This window comes from Vipera berus, assembly GCF_964194415.1.
Source record: "Vipera berus genome assembly, chromosome: Z".
Classification (NCBI taxonomy): domain Eukaryota; kingdom Metazoa; phylum Chordata; class Lepidosauria; order Squamata; family Viperidae; genus Vipera; species Vipera berus.
This window is the reverse complement of record NC_138205.1, coordinates 101,411,576-101,430,081: the sequence shown is the minus strand read 5'-3', so window position 1 is coordinate 101,430,081 and position 18,506 is coordinate 101,411,576. Positions and strand designations below refer to the sequence as shown.

Sequence of the window (18,506 nt, the reverse complement as noted above, 5' to 3'; positions counted from 1 at the left end):
GCATTCTGTAATATTCCCCAGCATCCTAAGAGAAGCACTGTTCTTTATCCTGGGAGTACAGTAATTTCCCTAAGAGTGAGTTCTGAAGTTTCCTACAATATAAGATATAGATGTCTTGTAGCAACTGTACAAGAGGAAACAGAGAGGAAGTGAGATAATTGCTTCATACAATCAAGTACTCTTAAAAACAATAGAATGGCCCTGAAAATGTTTTTTATTTAGATTTGGCAAAGCTGGGAGAAGGTATTCTCCTGCCCCCAAGTGGCTGCACTGTATAATCCACATTTGCCATAAACTCTCATGTATTTCAGACTTAATTCTAGTGGTACATAGATGGACAGACAGGTAATAATTCTGGTCAGTGATCAGATGAAACATAATATATATAAACAAAATATAGCTAAGAAAAAACAACCAACCATCCATATAGGTATCAAAGATTTCAAAAATGGAAAAGATGAATATCTGTATGAACCTACTATGAATTCTAATAGTCTGAAGTATTAAAGATTCTAAAATATTAGAATAACTGGAATTAGCATTTCATTCCTATGAGTCAAATAGATATTTGCTTCAAGAGAGGAACCTAGCCCATTGAAAAGGCAATGCTGTTACAGCCTTTAATGTTTACCCTTTGGATGCACACAAAACACTGTATTTGCATAAACACAGCAACCTTAGTGCCAGACATTATCTAAATAGCTGGCTTATAATTAAATAAAATAATGTTAAGAGCCAGTGGTATAAAGCAAACTATATGTATGTGGCACATCATACATTTCCATCTGTATTAAGCTTATAAAGTGTATCCTACTTATTTACCTGCTTCCATTTTTCCAAACAGATCCCCATCTCTTATTTGATTTTTATCTTTTATCCAATTCATTCTGCGCAGTCAATCAATCTGAGTGAAATAGTAAAAGTCCTTTCCTCCTCCTCCTCCCCCCTCCCTCACCTTCAATTCAATTCAGAGAATACGCAGTGCTGGAGTGACAGGAAACACCAAGAATTCAAAGAATGTAAAAAGATGACATTTTTTTCAAAGGAAGAAAGAAAGGTAGAGAATACCGTTTATGAAACGATGGGATCAGGTAATTTTAGATCCTGGGCAGGAGGGCTCTTATTCCTTTCTAGCCCTAACTTTGGCAGGTGAATAACCACGATTTTGTTATAGACAAGGATAATCAAAATCAAGACTAAAACATGAGCATTATATGACCCCAGATTATAAAATGCTTTTAAAAGAAAGCCTTGTATTTTGACAAGGATTGGGGATCTATCTTGATCAGCCACTTATTGACATTCCACCCGTTTGCCCCGACCCGCTGTTAGCTTTTAGGTGACTATTTGCTCGTCTCCTTCTCTTTGGCGCCTGGCTCTTTGGTCACAGGTCCTGTCCCACTACGGGAGGGTTGGGATGCAAGCGCAGAGATGTTCCTCCAAACAATCAAGCCCTTAACACGGACTTTAACTTTTTCATGGCGTTACCATCTATTTTGCGAGCTTAATAGAGTCTACAGGTTTGAGTTACCAACCCCACGTGTAAGGGCTGCCTTCCGGTGCTCCCGACTAAACCCGCCGATGTCCAGCGTTCCGCGGTTTGTAGCTTGGCGGCCACCGTCGCCTTCGTTCTACGCAACCCCTTCAGCCGGGCGGAGACTAGGGGAATCGAATGGCATCTTCTCGGTCGCAACGTCAGGTAGCCGAGCAAGCGTGGCTCTCGATCTGTAGAAACCCCCTCCCCTCTTGTTTCCTAGGCAACGAGCAGTAAATCTCGCTGGGCAGACTTTCCTGGGGCCGATGACACGGATTCTGGAGTGGCGAGGTGATTAGATAGGTAGGTAGGTAGGTAGGTAGGTAGGTAGGTGAGAGATTCTCCCCCCCCCTCTCTCTCTCTCTCTGTGTGTGTGTGTGTGTGTGTGTGTTTCTGTGTCTATATGTGATTATGTGCCACCAAGTAGTTTTATAATCCTAGGGACCACATGGATAGATTTTTCTCCATGCCGAGGTGTCCCTAATCTGTTCTTTCAAGTCTCCCAATGGTGCACACATCACCATTGTAACTGAGTTCATCCACCTTGCTGCTGATCGGTCTTTTCTATTTCTTTCCACTTTTCACAGTATTAGAGCCTTTTCCAAAGAGCTGGGACTTCCTATTATTTGGAAGAAGTAAAGAAACCTGTTTCTGGCCATTTGCTCCTCGAATGAGAATTCTGGATTGATTTGTTCTATGATCCATTTGTTTGTTTTCTTGGCTGTCCAGGGTACTCTCAGGAATCTTCACCAACAATATTTATGTATATGTGTGAATGGATGGGATGGGATGGATGGATGGATAGATGTGTGTGCGTTGTTGAGAGAGAAAGGGCCACATTATACAGTGAGATTACTCATTTCAGTTTAGATATTAATGAGATAAATGCAACTTGCAGGCAGATGCAAAATACTTCATTGTTGCTGTGAGTCACATTACCCATGAAGCCATAATGTGGTTTCCTTGGGTACTTTAGGAGTAAATCCAACCATTGGGAATGACAATCAGGATGTTGTATGCTCTCAGCCAGTTTATTCAAGATCTAGAAATCACAGTTTACAGGTAATCCTTGACTTACAACCATTCATTTAGTGACTATTCAAAGTTACAAGGGCACTGGAAAAAGTGACTTATTACTGGTTTTCACCCTTATGACCAGTGAAGCAGCATCATGATTACATGATCAAAATTCCCATCCAGCTTCTGACAAGCAAAGTCAATAGGGGAAGTCAGAAACTATTTGCTTAATGACTGCATAATTAACTTAATCACCACAGTGATTCACTTATCAACAGTGCAAAAAGGTAATAAAATGGGGCAAAACTCACTTAACAACTTCCTTAGCAACAGAAATTTTGGGCTCAGTTGTGGTCATAAGTGGAGGACTACCTGTACTTCAATGTATAAAGGAGTGCTTCCAGATGAACAGCTCTTAGTACTCCCAAGTTCTGCCTTTTTTTTACTGACAAAAAAGCTTTAAGAAGTTGGAAAACAAAGAAATTTGACCTATATGTGTGGGAATGGCCAGAATTTGGTTTCCCAAGAATTTGGTTTCTCACCCTTCAGCCTTCCCAGACCCCCCTAATGAGCCTCCCTGTTGGTTTCAGTGAGAGCACACTCTCCTGGCTCACAGGAGGGCTGGCATGTGGGAGGTTTGGGAAACACTATGATAAAGCCTTCACATATATCTTTTGGTACCTTGTTTTTGTATGATCTCATAGGCACCTGAGTTATTCACTATATCCAATTATTTTCCATGTATCCTATGTTGCATGAGATTGATGTAGTTTTTGTAATGTTGGAGGTGAATAAAAGTTCAGCGGGCAGTGCTCAGGGAGTTCTTTTTCGTAGACGAGGCTGCCTGGCTGGTTCAGGACAACTCTATCGACCCGGGTCTGATTTTCTTTTCCTTTCATATAAGGTCAAAATACTTTTATAAGAGTTTCATCCTGCAGTGTAGTCAGTGAGACATGATCTGAAAGTCCCCTTTGTTAGCCCAATATAAGCTGAACTGCAGAAATTTTTAATTCTTTATTTTTTAGAAGAATACAAAATATATCAAATTGCCAAAATAAACAATTTTTTTTAAATTTCATATTACTATACTTCCACTGTTTATTTTTATTGCTGTATTCCTTTGCTATTGTGATATCTTATAATTATTCCCCATTTTGTAAGCTGCCCGTAGTATACCCACAGCAAAATAAGTGGCAAATAAATTTAGTAAGTAAATCCTTAAAGTTAATAAGAAAAAGAAAAAGAAGAGAAGAGAAAAATGAAAAACAAATAAATAAAAAATATTTATCTTACTCTGAGAGTGTTGCAGTTTATAATTTGGGAACCATTGTACTAAGCTATTCTAATACGAACAATCATGAAAATAATGTATGTGTTCCTAATGCAAAACACACATTTCTTTTATTCCAGAAATTAATTTTCCAGCAACTGGGGAGGCCAAAATCAAAATTTTCTGAGGCTGAATGCTGGATACTGTTTTTCTGAATATTCCCTTCTTTTTGTCTACATAGATTATATAAATTTTGTTTGTGTATGTGTGTGTGTGTGTGTGTTCAAAGCATGATAAAAGTCACATACACACCCCCTCCCCCTTTCTGCATCTATTTTACACTCATTGCAGGCACTGTAGTAGCATTTAACTAAGTGGCTATATAATGGTATCTGTCTGACTTACTTATTTTTAAATTGTTTCCTTAGAACTAATACTGAAGCAAGCAGCAACATCAGATAATCCAGTGCTGTTTCTTCAACATTATGCCAGGCAGTATACACCATCATGTGTCCCAAGTAAGGACTCTGTACAAAAAGATCCTTCAGCTTCATCGTGTGTTGCCACTGGAACTGAAAGCCTTGGGAGATCAGTATGTGAAAGATGAATTCAGGCGACACAAATCCATCAGTCTTCAGGAGGCCCAGCACTTCCTACAGGAGTGGAAGGCAAGTGATTTCTTCTATACTTGGAGTTTAATTTTGGTGCTTTGGATTAGTGCCAGATACAGTGTGTCAAGGCTTCATCATTTGCACCCCAAAGGTACCTGCAATTCCCCCTGAGCTTCTTAAAAAGTTGCTGTTGAATTGAAATGCTTAATATGACAAAAGTAGAAAAGTGTTAAGTGCTTGGCAAATAATCGTGGTACTTGTATTCACTAATTAAAATAATTTTAAGTAAATTTAAAATAAAAAGAAATCAGATGATGTAGTTTTTCTCCTGGGCTCACTATCTTATTTATTTTGAATATTTGGACTTTTAGTACTTCTTTCTATATTTCACTTAAGTTTACCGTATTTTCCGGCGTATAAGACGACCCCCTACATTTCCTGTTAAATTATAGGGTTTGGGCTATACTCGCCGTATAAGACTACCCCTCTTCCAACGCACACCAAATAAAAATTAAAAAACATCAGATTTGATTTTAATATGGTAATTTTAATTCAAATGCTTATGACATGCAGGTGCTTAGTAGGAAAACTGTCACTTATAAACATAAGGCTGTTTGTCATCAAACATGTAAACATAAAACAGTGCAAGTGGATTAAACTATAATAATAATAATAATAATAATAATAATAATAATAATAATAATAATAATAATAATAATAATAAGAAGAAGAAGAAGAAGAAGAAGAAGAAGAAGAAGAAGAAGAAGAAGAAGAAGAAGAAGAAGAAGTAGTTGGAGGGGACCTTGGAGGTCATCTAGTCCAACCCCCTGCTAAGGCAGGAAACCCTATACCATTTCAGACAAATGGCTGTCCAGTCTCTTCTTAAAAACTTCCAGTGTTGGAGCATTCACCACTTCTGGAGGCAGGTTGTTCCACTGGTTAATTGTTCTAACTGTCAGGAAGTTTCTCCTTAGTTCTAGGTGGTTCTCTCCTTGACTAGTTTCCATCCATTGCTTCTTGTCCTGCTTTCAGGTGCTTTGGAGAATAGCTTGGCTCCCTCTGCTTTGTGGCAGCCCCTGAGATATTGAATCACTGCTATCATGTCACCCCTCACCCTTCTCTTCGTTAAGCTACACATACCCAATTGCAGCAACCGTTCCCTATTTTCCTAATTCACTTTTTCACTTTTCCTAATTCACTCTAAAGCTTTCCCTGCGCAGAGCCTTAAATAACACCAGCTGTCTGCAATTAGTGCAGGTTCGCATCCCACCAGGCTCAAGGTTGACTCAGCTTTCCATCCTTCCAAGGTAGGTAAAATGAGGACCCAGATTGTTGAGGGCAATAAGCTGACTTTGTAATAATGCTGCTTGGGGGGTGGGTGAAATCCCTAATAAACAGGCATATACACAGAATGAAGGCTATTGCTAAGCACATTGATTTGTGCTTTAAATTGTAAGCCACCCTGAGTCTTCGGAGAAGGGCAGGATATAAATGGGATTTAAAAAAAAAGACCAAATGGGAGATCCGCTCCAGGTTTTCCAGCCCGCCCAGTTCCTGAGTCAGATGTGTTCTTAGAGCTAAGCCGCTGCTCTGGCTGCTGCCTTCCCCACCTGCCTTTCAAGTTGGGATATACTACAGCTGCTCTTCAACTTTAGAAGGAAAGACGCCCAGACCCCAGCCTGTAAAAAATCACAGACTGCAGCTTCTTCTCCAATTGGTCCCGCTTTCCCTGCGCAGACTAAATGGGAGATCCGCTCCAGGTTTTCCAGCCAGCCCTGTCCCTAAATTTTCAGCACCCGGCGTATAAGATGACCCCTGACTTTTGAGAAGATTTTCATGGGTTAAAAAGTAGTCTTATACGCCAGAAACTACGGTAAATGTGGCCCTTTATCCAAATAAAATTTGGACTTTATCTATCTTATTGTGCAGTCTTTCTGGTAATCTTAAATTAAAATAATGTCAAATAATAGTGCTCGTTCTGTAATTAATGTATATTGCAGGGCACCAGCTTCATTTGTTTTTATCTTATAATTAGGATGAGGGGCCACAGTGGCCCAGTGGTTAAAGACACTGAGCTTGTTAGCTAGAAAACTGACAGCCAAGTGCTGTGTAACAGGGTAAGCTTCCATTACTTGCTCCAGCTCCTGCAAACCTATCTGTCATGGTTCTGACTAATGAAACCAAATACATCAGAACTCTGAGGTTTGAAGTTTCCTCAAAGTACATGTTTATTGGATACATAATATCAGTGTGGTCAAAAGTGCAACCAACTCTAAAATTCCCCTTAGCAATTCAATGTAATTAAATGTAAGAATTCCCTCCCTTCTACTATGCTGTAGAGTATAGATCATGTTACCCAATAAAAGCAATTGGTGGGCTTCGTGAAACCTCTTCTCTCCACCTTCCAGCTCCTGTGGAAATGATCTTAGTTCCCATGGGACTGCTCCGTGTTCAGTCTAGCAAAGCTATCATTTTCCCTTTTACCTTTTCCCCTCAACTTGTGGCAACTCAGAATGACAAAAATGGCTTCAGCCAGGTTCGTTTCAGAACTTGACGTCAGACTCCCCTAAAGAGAAAGCAGTTCCTGAAAATAAGAAGCACCGATACACATTAGTATTTCACTAATTTCTTATTCTATTGTCTGGGGGTTCTTTAGGTTTTTGGGATATTTATTATGAAACTTCTGTATTAATTTATTTACCTTTACATCTTTACTCTTCACCCATGTAGCCTCGGGCAAAGGATAGCCCTTCCATTGAAATAAGTACTGTAATTTCCCCTTATATCATCTAGAATCAGTAATTCATTTTATTTCATAATAGGACCTGGGGTAGTTCAAGGTACTGGTCTCAGTGTTGATTCTACAATTGGTTTCAACAAACTGCAATGGAAAACTGGATGTATCTTCCCCACAGCTCCACTGTGACTGGGTTTATGATTTGTACGATAGGGAAGAGACCAATATATTTAGGTTCTAGCTTTTCAAAGCGTAGTTTTAATCTTAGATATTTGGTTGAGATATAGACTTTCACTTCTATATGAAACATTTTCTGGGGGAATCGCTTCTTATTTGCTTGCACTTTTTGAATCTTTGTAGCTAAGGTACATTTAACATTTGCCAAAGCGCTCTCAGTGAGTTTACCCACTCAGTCAGTGTTTGTGAGGAGGTGGGCTCTTGAAGATATTCAGGCATGGGAATGAACTCCCTGCCTGTAGCCATTTTGAATGGAGTAAGTCCTGTACTGCTGTGCACAATGTTATTGTATGCCACTTCAAAAGGCAGGATACCTACCCAATTAATTTGCTGATAGTTAACATAGCATCTCAGGTATTGTTCTACCATTGCCTTCACATGTTCAGCAGCTCCATTCATATTCGGGTCAAAAGCCGAGCTGAGCCCCTAGGTGAATCCGATCAGCTTCAGGAACTCCCTCCAGAATTTTGCTGTGAATTGGACCCCTCAATCTGATATAATTCTTCTTGGTGCTCTGTGGAGTCTGTAGATATGTTTTAAAAACAGTTTCGCCTGTTTCTAGGTGGAGGGGAGTCCAGGGCAGGCTATAAAATGAGCCTGCTTTGAAAAAAGTCAATAACAGTCCATATTAAGGTATTTCCGCTATTGTCCAGGAGTTCTACAATGAAATCCATTGCAATTTCTTGCTAAGGCTGGGATGATTTTGCAACCTGCTGTAATAGACCAGGGGGCTTTCCTGGTCTTTTCTTCATGGCAGCACATATTGCACAGCTCTTTACATAACTTTCAATATCTTTTTTCATTCCTGGCCACCAGAACTGCCATCTTACTAAGTATAAAGTCTTTAGAAATCCAGAGTGACCGGCTTTCTTGACATCATGGCTTCATTGTAGGGCTTGGAACCTGAGGGTGCTAGGAAGGTACAATTTGGAACCAGGGGTCAGATTTCAGTTCGGTTCTGAGTTTCTGGATCAAGCTGCTGTTGGGGTCAGGGGATTTTTTTGTGCTTGGTGTCTAGTGGTGACTTGAGAGACTTTTTGTGGAAAGAGGATGGCTTTTATACTTGTGGCATTCTAGACAAGGCATCAGCTAGGAAGTTCTTTCCTCCAGGAATGTACCTCATCGAAATATTGCACCCATCAAACTGTTTGGGGAATAACTTCTGCAGGGTTAAAAGTTCCTCAAGATTCTTATGGTCAGTCCACATCTCAAATGGTATCTTACTCTCCTCTAGGAAATGGTGCCAGGTTAGCAATGCCCATTGCACAGCCAATACCTCCTTCTCCCATACAGACCATCACTGCTCTGTGCTGATTAGTTTCCTGGAGGTGTAAGGGCATGGTTGCAGGTCCCCCTTGTTGTTTTTCTGAAGAACTGCTCCCACTGCAACATCACTGGCATCCGCTTGGATGATGAACTCCACAGAATTAGGATGTTGGAGGACTGGTTTTCCTGCAAACAATCTTTTAAGCTATTCAAAAGTTGCTTGGCATTCCATAGTCCATTTTAAAGGTTGGCTGGGATGGTGTTTCCCCCCCCCCCTTTACCTATCTTCAAAAGTTCAGTAATCAATAGAGCTATTTTAGCAAAGGAGGGGATGAATTGCCGGTAAAAATTAGCAAACCCCAGAAAGCTCTGTAGTTGTTTGTGAGTTCAAGGGGGTTGCCATTTAAAAAGGCGTTGACTTTTTCTGCATCCAGCTCCACCCCTTCATTTGAAATTTGGTACCCTAGGTAGTCAAGGTGTGTCTGATGGAACTCACATTTGAATGGCTTGATGTAAAGGTTTGCCTTTAATAATTTTTTAAGCACTTCGTGAACCAGCCTGATTTTTCTTCCATTGTTTCTGTAAAGATGAGGATGTCATCAAGATAAACTAGGACCCCCTTTGTTTCATCCACTTTACCAAAGGAATTCAGCCCCCCTTGGTAGGCACAGTCATTGACTTTCTGAGGAAGACAGAGAGAAGATTGCAAATCGCAGTCACAATATAATGGGGCACTTGGCAACTGGCAATAAGTGTGAAAAGGTTGCGAAGCATCCAGATCATGATTACTGTGACAAGGGGGGAGCCTTGACCTTTTACATCATCTGGAAATGCTTCATGGGCCATGAAATACCCTTTCTGAAGATTGTAGTAACTTTTAAGATTCATTAAATGACTGGTTGTAAATCAATGACTACCTGTAATATGCCAGCTTTAAGGCCTATACTGCAGCTTCATCTATTTCTTACTTTAAATTGATGGGAAACACTAGGTTTTTTTTTAGCAATTGTGGGATTCAGTGGTTGCAAACCCTTTTTTTTTGGACCGCATGATGTCCTAGGGTTTCAAATTATCTAACTTTATTTTATATCGGGAGGGAATCTTTTATTTGCTGAGGGACACATCACCACACAATAACTTTATTGAAAGTTGTATATGGTTAACGCTAGAGCCAAAAATAGATGGAGAAATAAACATTCTCTCTCTGAAATCTCTTCTTTTGTTTGGCTTCCAAACAACAGGCTGCTTGAAGGAAATTGCAGATATTTCTTACTAGAGGCCAAGACTGGCTTTTTGAAAGAGCTTTTGAAATTTAGCCTAAGAGCTGTTTGAAAATAGACTGGAGGCTATAAGATACACATCCATCTTACGCTCTTCATGTTGCAGAAATAATTTTTAAAGCTATGTAAGTTTATTCTCTCCTAGATGTAATCAAGAAGCAATCCTCCCAAAGAGAGCTGCTTAGATTAATCAATGAATCTGACTTGGAGGTTTTCATGGGATCGCAGAATATTATTGGTGCTCCTTTGATATTGATGGTATATATTATTAAAGCAAGATATACAAACCTTTGGACAGCATATCTTCTCTCTTTCTTTTGATGTGAATCGTGATTAAACTAGGAAATCTTTAGTTATTTGAAGTTTCTTTTGTCTAAAGCAGGAAACTAAGGTTTTATGTTTTGGAACTATGATTTGAGGTAATGTTTTGCTTATTCAGGGGACGCGGTGGCTCAGTGGGTTAGGACGCTGAGCTTGTCGATCAGAAGGTCGGCAGTTTGGCGGGTCGAATCCCGAGTGCCGCGTAACAGAGTGAGCGCCTGTTACTCGTCCCAGCTTCTGCCAACCTAGCAGTTCGAAAGCACGTAAAAATGCAAGTAGAAAAATAGGGACTACTATGGTGGGAAGGTAACAGCGTTCCGTGCGCCTTTGGCGTCTAGTCATGCCAGCCACATGACCACGGAGACGTCCTCGGACAAGCGCTGGCTCTTCGGCTTTGAAACGGAGATGAGCACCGGCCCCTAGAGTCGGAAACGACTAGCACGCATGTGCGGGGGAACCTTTACATTTACCTTTACCTTTGCTTATTCTAAAGCTTATATAACTAGAGCTTTAGTTTCTAAAGAAAATGGGAAAATATAGTTAATTAGCAGCTTTCCAGTTTCATTACAGCTTTTTATTTATGTAAATAAAAAGATGTAATGAAACTGGGAAGCTGCTAATTAACTTGATGTTTTGGCTTCATTAAAAATTATTATTGTCAACACCAAATCATTATGTTGCTTTGGCTTTTTTGTGTGTGTGTGTGTGTGTGTGTGAAAAGATGACTGTTTGCATTCAGTCCATACTGGTCAGCTCTTAACTCAAGCTTCGGGATATATTGTGGGTCTGGCTCCTGAGATATACACAATTCCAGGTTTAAGATTATTATAGTTTCCTTATAGTATACTGTGTAATGAATTGGAATGAATACTTACCTATAAATTCAGTAACAGAAATCTTTCCCTCATGCTTAAAGTAACCTTCTATAATAACTAGGTAAAGAGGTCTATAGTGTATTTATTCAGAAAAGAGAAAGGCAAAGCAATAGGAAAAAAATTGTTGTACTGTTGCTGCAAGCTGTATCCTGTTCATTTCAGCCTTCCCAATCCAGTGCACTCCAAATATTTTGTACTATAAGATATTAAATTGTAATAGAAAGCAATGAAGATGTTTATCCTGAAACATAATTAAAACAGATTTAAAAATGAGAAACCCACAAATCCGAGTCTGACCGAACACAGTTAAGATCCTTTTCTAGATCTTATCTTGTGGCAATGGAGGTGGCGAAGCGCGCTTACTTCACCCCCCTCATTGCGTCCGCAGATAACCGCCCAGCCGCCCTGTTTAGGGTGGTCCGCTCCCTTTTAAATCAAGGGACGGGAGAGGACCCCTTACGAGGACGAGCTGAGGAATTTAGTAAATATCTGGTGGACAAAATTGCTCAGATTCGGGCTGGTCTGGACTCTGACTGGGCAGTATCTGACGAGAGGAAAACAATGAGTTTGGCCGAGAACATTTGGGAAGAGTTTGATCCTGTGACTCCAGATGAAGTGGACAGGATCATGGGGAAATTAAGTGCTGCCACGTGTTTATTGGACCCGTGTCCCTCCTGGCTGGTCTATATGCCTCTCGGGAGGTTACACGAAGCTGGATCCTAGTAGTTATTAATTCCTCACTAAGTGAAGGGTACTTCCCTGTCGCCTTGAAAGAGGCGGTGGTAAGGCCCCTCCTTAAGAAACCTACATTGGACCCAGCTATTTTAAATAACTTCCGTCCTGTCTCCAACCTTCGCTTTCTTGCGAAGGTCGTTAAGAGCGTGGTGGCTCCCTTTGGTTCTGGAGGAAACTGAATATCTGGATCTGTACCAATCGGGTTTCAGGCCCTGGTACAGCACGGAGACGGCATTGGTCGCGCTGGTGAATGATCTCTGGCGGGCCCGAGATAGGGGTTATTCCTCTGTCCTGGTCCTATTAGATCTCTCAGCGGCTTTTGATACCATTGACCACGGTATCTTGCTGCGTCGTCTTGAGTTGGGAGTGGGAGGCACCGTTCTGCGGTGGTTCTCCTACCTCTCAGGCTGTTCGCAGACAGTGTTGGCACGGGGCAGAGGTCAACCACTAGGCCCCTTAATTGTGGGGTGCCTCAGGGGTCGGTACTCTCGCCTCTCCTGTTCAACATCTATATGAAGCCGCTGGGAGAGATCATCCATGACTTCGGGGTAAGGTATCATCAATATGCTGATGATACCCAGCTTTTCATCTCCACCCCGAACCAACCCAGTGATGCCCTCGATGTGATGTCCCGTTGCCTGGAAGCGGTACAGATTTGGATGGGAAAGAACAGGCTCCGGCTCAACCCGGCCAAGACTGAGTGGCTTTACGTACCGGCATCTCGTTTAGTCCAAGAGATTCCATCTTTGGTTATAGGAGGAGAGATGTTACCTCCCGTTGATAGAGCACGCAATCTGGGCGTCCTCCTGGATTCACGACTCAGTTTTGAAGATCATATTGGAGTCGTGGCTAGGGGGGCATTTGCCCAGATTCGCTTGGTACACCAGTTACACCCCTTCCTGGACCAAGATGCCCTACGCACAGTCACCCACGCACTTGTTACCACCCGTATAGATTACTGCAATGCTCTCTACATGGGGCTGCCCTTAAAGACCACCCGGAGGCTTCAGCTGGTCAGAATGCGGCTGCACGGGTAGTGATGGGAGCACCCCGATACTCCCATATTACACCCCTCCTGCGTGAGCTGCATTGGTTACCGGTTGCCCTCCGGGTGAGATTTAAGGTGCTGGTACTTACCTTTAAAGCCCTACATGGCTTAAGACCGGGATACTTGCAGGATCATCTGCTGCCAGGAACGAATTCCCATCGCCCAGTATGCTCACACAGAGAAGGCCTCCTCAGGGTACCGTTGGCTAAACAATGTCAGCTGGCGACCCCCAGGGGGAGGGCCTTCTCTGTGGGAGCGCCAGCCCTGTGGAACCAGCTCCCCCATGAGCTTCGGATGGCCCAAGATCTCCGGTCCTTTCGCCGCGGCCTCAAAACACTCCTTTTCCACCTGGCTGACCTGGACTGACAGGGATTTTAATTATGTTTTTAATTTTTAACTCTAACTTTTAATTTATTTTAATTTTATTTATTGTACAGAGGCCTTTAATTTTAATTTTTATCTTAACTTCTGTATTTATTATATGTTACTGTTGTTAGCCGCCCTGAGTCCTTCGGGAGATAGGGCGGCATATAAATCCCAATAATAAATAAATAAATAAATGAATTATTTTATCTGCAGAAATGTACTGGAAAAAAAACCTAAGATATGTTACATAGTTCTCTTATTCATAACATTTCTTCTTGTTTCTCAAAAATCATTTTTAAAGCAATAGATGCTGGAAATATTTTTTTCACTTATGTAATGTTTTCCTAATTGAGTGTTCTAGAACAAGAAAAAAAATGATCTCAGCACTATTCTTAAGCAACTGAAGGAATTCCATAACCTAGTATATTTCAGATCTATTAAGGCTGCCATTCCCAGAATTCGTACCTTGTAGCCATAGTGACAGAAATCTGGAACTTACAGTTTTATTGTATTTGGAAGATCTCAGTTGAGACAGGTTTGGCTAGGTTAGTGTAAAACAAGTCATCTTCAGGTCGAGCTAAATCTCTAGTGATTTCACAGACATGTCCATGTAATTTTCTCAGCAACAGTAGAGAAATGTTTGCTGTTCCTTCTTCAGGGTTGTTGTTCATTTTTAAAAATTATTTACCATTCTAGTTAGTAATCCCAGGATTTTTGGGTAGTCTCAAAGTGCTATTTATAGCTAACCCAGCTTAGTTTTTATAAATCTGCTAAATTTACCTAGTTCAGCTACCTACTTGAGTTCAGGCTAAGATAATAAAAGTTAAACTCTCCCTGACCTATTAAAGATATTTGTCCTTTTCCTGCAAATTTTGGCATAATCTGAGCAGTGAAGTTTGAGGCTATGGATTTTTTTTTGTGGGGGCCTCCTTGGGATTGTTTTTATTAATCATCCAGGATATTTGATCTAATAATTGGAATCCAGTGGTACAGGCAGTTTGCTGGGAATCAGGTAAAATATATACCATGGTGCAATGGGATTGATTAAGAAATGGATGTATCTCTTTATCAGATATATACCTATATGAAGATGAGGTGTTTAACAGCTTCTGATTGGGAGTTTTGTTCTAGGTTTTTGGTGCATAGGATTTGAGCTTATTTTACTTTGGAATTAATTATTAATTATTTGGAATATGCCACCTATAACAAAATAATAGGTGGCCAAGAGAGATTCCTGAAGCTGCTGAAGGTGAGGCATTACAACCTTAACTTCAGCTACTTTAGATTGTGTGAATTTCAACTCTTAGAATTCCTCAGTAAGCATTAGTGGATTCCTGCATTAGTGGATAGACTGTTCTGGACAAAAAATGATGTGCAATATCAGTCATCTTGCTTTATTGCAGCAGGTTCAAATGTTTTTACTTCTAAGAATCAACTTTAATTGAAAGTTGTATTTTGGTTCTTACTTCTTAATTTCTCACTGAATAGTTCTATAATAGTGGAACTATTGTTGCAAACTATCCCAGATCAAGATACAACCTAGATGTATCAGTTGGCAGGTTAGAAGAAATGTATCTTCATACCCTATATATGCCATCATATATACATAGCTAGCATTGGTCAACTGATTCATGTCTCAGTCACTAGCTGATTTGCATAAATACACCTGTGTGGCCAAAGGTTAATACATACTATAGATTGCCCACACCTCTGTTAATGATAACAGTATAATGGAAAGACAGCAGCTTTTGCAGTTGATACCTGCAAAAAACTTCCTTCTGTTTTCAGAAAGATAGTAAGTCTACAGAAGCTCCAAAGGTTGAAGGAAAGATCTTGAATCAGCTAGGGAGAACATAGGACCCAGTATTCTAAACTCAGGAACTAGAAACTTGCAACTTCAAAACAATAGAATGGATTTTTACTTCCAGTCAAAATATTCATTTTGACTAACCATTTTGTGAGTTCATGTTGGATCTGCTTGTTGCAGAAGTGAAAATTTCGTTGCAACACTGCAATTTTATTGTCTTCTTTATATAAGGTTGCATTTTCTGAAATGACCCACATGATGGCACCAAATACCTGTGTCAGGGCTTTTTGAAAAAAAATTAGTTTCATTGAAGGTAGTAAATAGTCGAGGGACTTATGGTAAAGTGCATTGACCTGGCCCTGTGAACTGATTCGTTACAAAATTGTTTATTGCTGTTTTGGTACAAAGACCAGACATCATAGTTTAAAGACTCCCATGAATATAAGCAGGAAAAAATATTAGGGGATTGGACTGGAAAAAATATCTTAAATATTATCAATATAGGACACTGCCTATTATCAGGTCAATGGCCTGCTAAAATGCTAGGTAGTGAATCTTTTCCATTACCTTATCCTATCAAATGGAAAGACCACTAATTGAATCAGGGCTCCTTGACATAAAACATAAAGGCTTAGCCTTTCTACTCACAACATATTCATTAGGGATTTTAAATTTTGTTTATTAATTCAGTGTACAGACTGCCTAATGGAAACAACTCAAAAATAGCATATGGCAGAGAATGGGCCTGATTTTTTTTTAAGGCCACGTTTTCTACCTGCATAGTTCCTTATGTCCTTTTATATGAGAATGTATAAGTAACTAATGAATTTTATTCTTTTTTGGGCACCTGTTGAATTAGATTTTTTTTAAAGTTTCTGAACTCCCCTGACAAATATAGTTCAAACCTAGTTGAGGAAAGGTGCTCTTATGATCCAGGTGCAGTATCTTTTGATGATAGACAAACTAGGTTCTCTGGTCACTCTTGATTTAAGCATATTCACATACTGGCTCTAAGAGATGAGTTACCTGGTTTAATAAGTAGGACCAGCCACTGTATTTTATACAGACACTGCTACACCTAGCAATATTGTATCCTTTAACTGTACAGTATAAATAAGAATTTCCTTTCCTCTGTCTTGAATCTTCCATCATACTTTATTAAATAACCATTTTAGCAAGTCTTATCCTTATTTATGGACCATTTATTCATCTTCTTGTTAATTCTACATTCTTTCCAGCATCATGTTCTAATGTTTTTAGAAACCCCATCCTAAGGATTTGAGCTAATTGAACTATTCATATGTGGATCTGATAGTTTGCTCCTTATAATTTTGTAAAAAAGAAGTTAACAGTTTCGGTGTTAACCTCTTCTGTACACCTTTTTTCATTCAAATATCAATGATATTTCTTAATAAATATATTTCTATTTCTGGTATATTAACTGTAAGGTTAGAATGTTCAAAATACTTTTCATATTGTTACTGATAGTATATTTTATAATATATTTTATTTATATTGCTTTTAATGAGTTGGATCTCTGAAAAGTTTGACAATGAAATATGTATTTCAAAATCAGTGGTTATTTTTGAAATGAGTGTGTAATATATTTTTTTTAATCCCATTTATATCCTGCCCTTCTCCGAAGACTCAGGTCGGCTTACAATTTAAGCACAAACCAATGTGCTTAGCAATAGCCTTCATTCTATGTATATGCCTGCTTATTAGGGCTTTCGCCCCCTCAAGCGGCATTATTACAAAGTCAGCTTATTGCCCCCAACAATCTGGGTCCTCATTTTACCTACCTCGGAAGGGTGGAAGGCTGAGTCAACCTTGAGCCTGGTGGGATGCGAACCTGCACTAATTGCAGGCAGCTGGTGTTACTTAAGGAGGCATTAGCCCACTGCTCCACCAAGGCTCCTTAGAGAGATAGATAATGTTTATTGTCATTTTTTACTGTGGGCACATTGACACTCATTAAAAATGAAATTTTGTTGTTTGGTCTCAAAAGTGTACACCTACATAACATACATTTGAACCTACTATATACAACATATGTATAACATATAAATATTAATCACTGTACATCTTGAATACATAGCAGAAAGAGGAAGCTTTAGAGTTCACAAGGTTAATACTGTATGGCAGAAAACTAACTGAATCTGGATGTTCTGCTTCAGATACCATGAAGCCTCCTCCCAAAAGGTAATAAGGAAAACAGGTCGTGAAGAGGATGTGTAGTGTCCCAGGCAATCTTGCAGACCCTGCTCAAGCAACACTTGTATGCTATGTCCTGGATGGACGGGAGGGAACTGCCAATAATCTTTTCAGCCATCCTCACCACTCTCTGCACCGCCTTCCTATCTGAAGTAATGATGCTTCCAAACCAGACTGTGATGCTGTATGACAGGATGCTCTCGATTGTCCCCCTGTAGAAAGTGTTTAGGACAGGGGAAGGAAGATGTGCTTTTCTCATGCGATGCAGAAAATGCAGGAGCTGCTGTGCCCGCTTCACCAGTTTCTCACTGTTGAGCAGCCAGCCAACTCGTCAGCTGCACACCCAGAAATTTGATGCTGGTAACCATCTCCACAAATGGTTAAGAATGCTTAAATGCTATGTTATAAATTGAAAGTTCTTTAAATAGAATAATTAAATGAGGTAAAATGCCTTTATGAAGTTTTATAAATGTGCATAATAGTAATGTATATGAAATCATTAATATTTTTTCCTTAACAAGTATGTAAATCTCTCCTGTTTTTAAAATTAATCATGACATCAATTTTAATTACTTTATACAGCTTAAGAAATTACATTTTTAATTTAATACATTTACAATGTTTCAAATCACACATACGGTAGTGGCCAAAATTGTGGAAACCTTTTGGGAAAAATGTACAGTAGAAATGGTTACGGTAAGTTTCCACCAATTTTTCTTCTAATTTCTTTATAACTGTAGCCTTGTTCATTTAATAATACTATTTTACATCGCTTTCTGGGCAACTAGTCAACTTTTTGCACCATTAATTTTATTATGTTTTACAAGCTCACTAAATGAAAGAAAAAAAACCCAACCAACTTGATAGCAATCACATAACCATTTGCAGATGTCCTCCTCTCAGCTTTAATAAATGACATCAATAATTGAATCCTACTGTGATTTGATTGGCTCATTGCCAAAACAAGATGACACCTGATTGGCTCTCTAAACATTCATGCTCATTGGCTGCAGTCAGATGAAGGAAAGCTAACTGATATCAACCTAAGCAAGTTGTGCTTCCTTTTTCTGGTTATTTGGCTATAACTTTTCATAGAATACAGTACAAATAATTAAACTATGTTGCATTATGTTCTTGATTAAACTATCTTTCCATTGATATATAATTTTATGGTACTACTCCAAAAAA

The 18,506-nt window shown here is 39.6% G+C and overlaps 1 protein-coding gene across 4 annotated transcripts in view; it reads left to right on the top strand.

Annotated features, from left to right (window-relative positions):
- Window positions 1-1,647: 1,647 nt before the first annotated feature.
- The window catches only part of SDHAF3 (succinate dehydrogenase complex assembly factor 3), a 37,555-nt gene continuing 20,696 nt past the window's right edge, over window positions 1,648-18,506 (top strand). Inside the window, exons 1-2 of one of the 4 annotated variants that reach the window (XM_081344629.1) lie at window positions 1,648-1,825; window positions 4,250-4,489. In XM_081344629.1, coding sequence (XP_081200755.1) covers window positions 4,307-4,489 — 183 coding nt within the window. In that variant the 5' untranslated portion in view covers window positions 1,648-1,825; window positions 4,250-4,306. Of the gene's footprint in view, window positions 1,838-2,544; window positions 2,597-4,249; window positions 4,490-18,506 lie in introns of those variants that run through there. The other 3 variants (XM_081344628.1, XM_081344627.1, XM_081344630.1) reach the window with 3 other exon arrangements.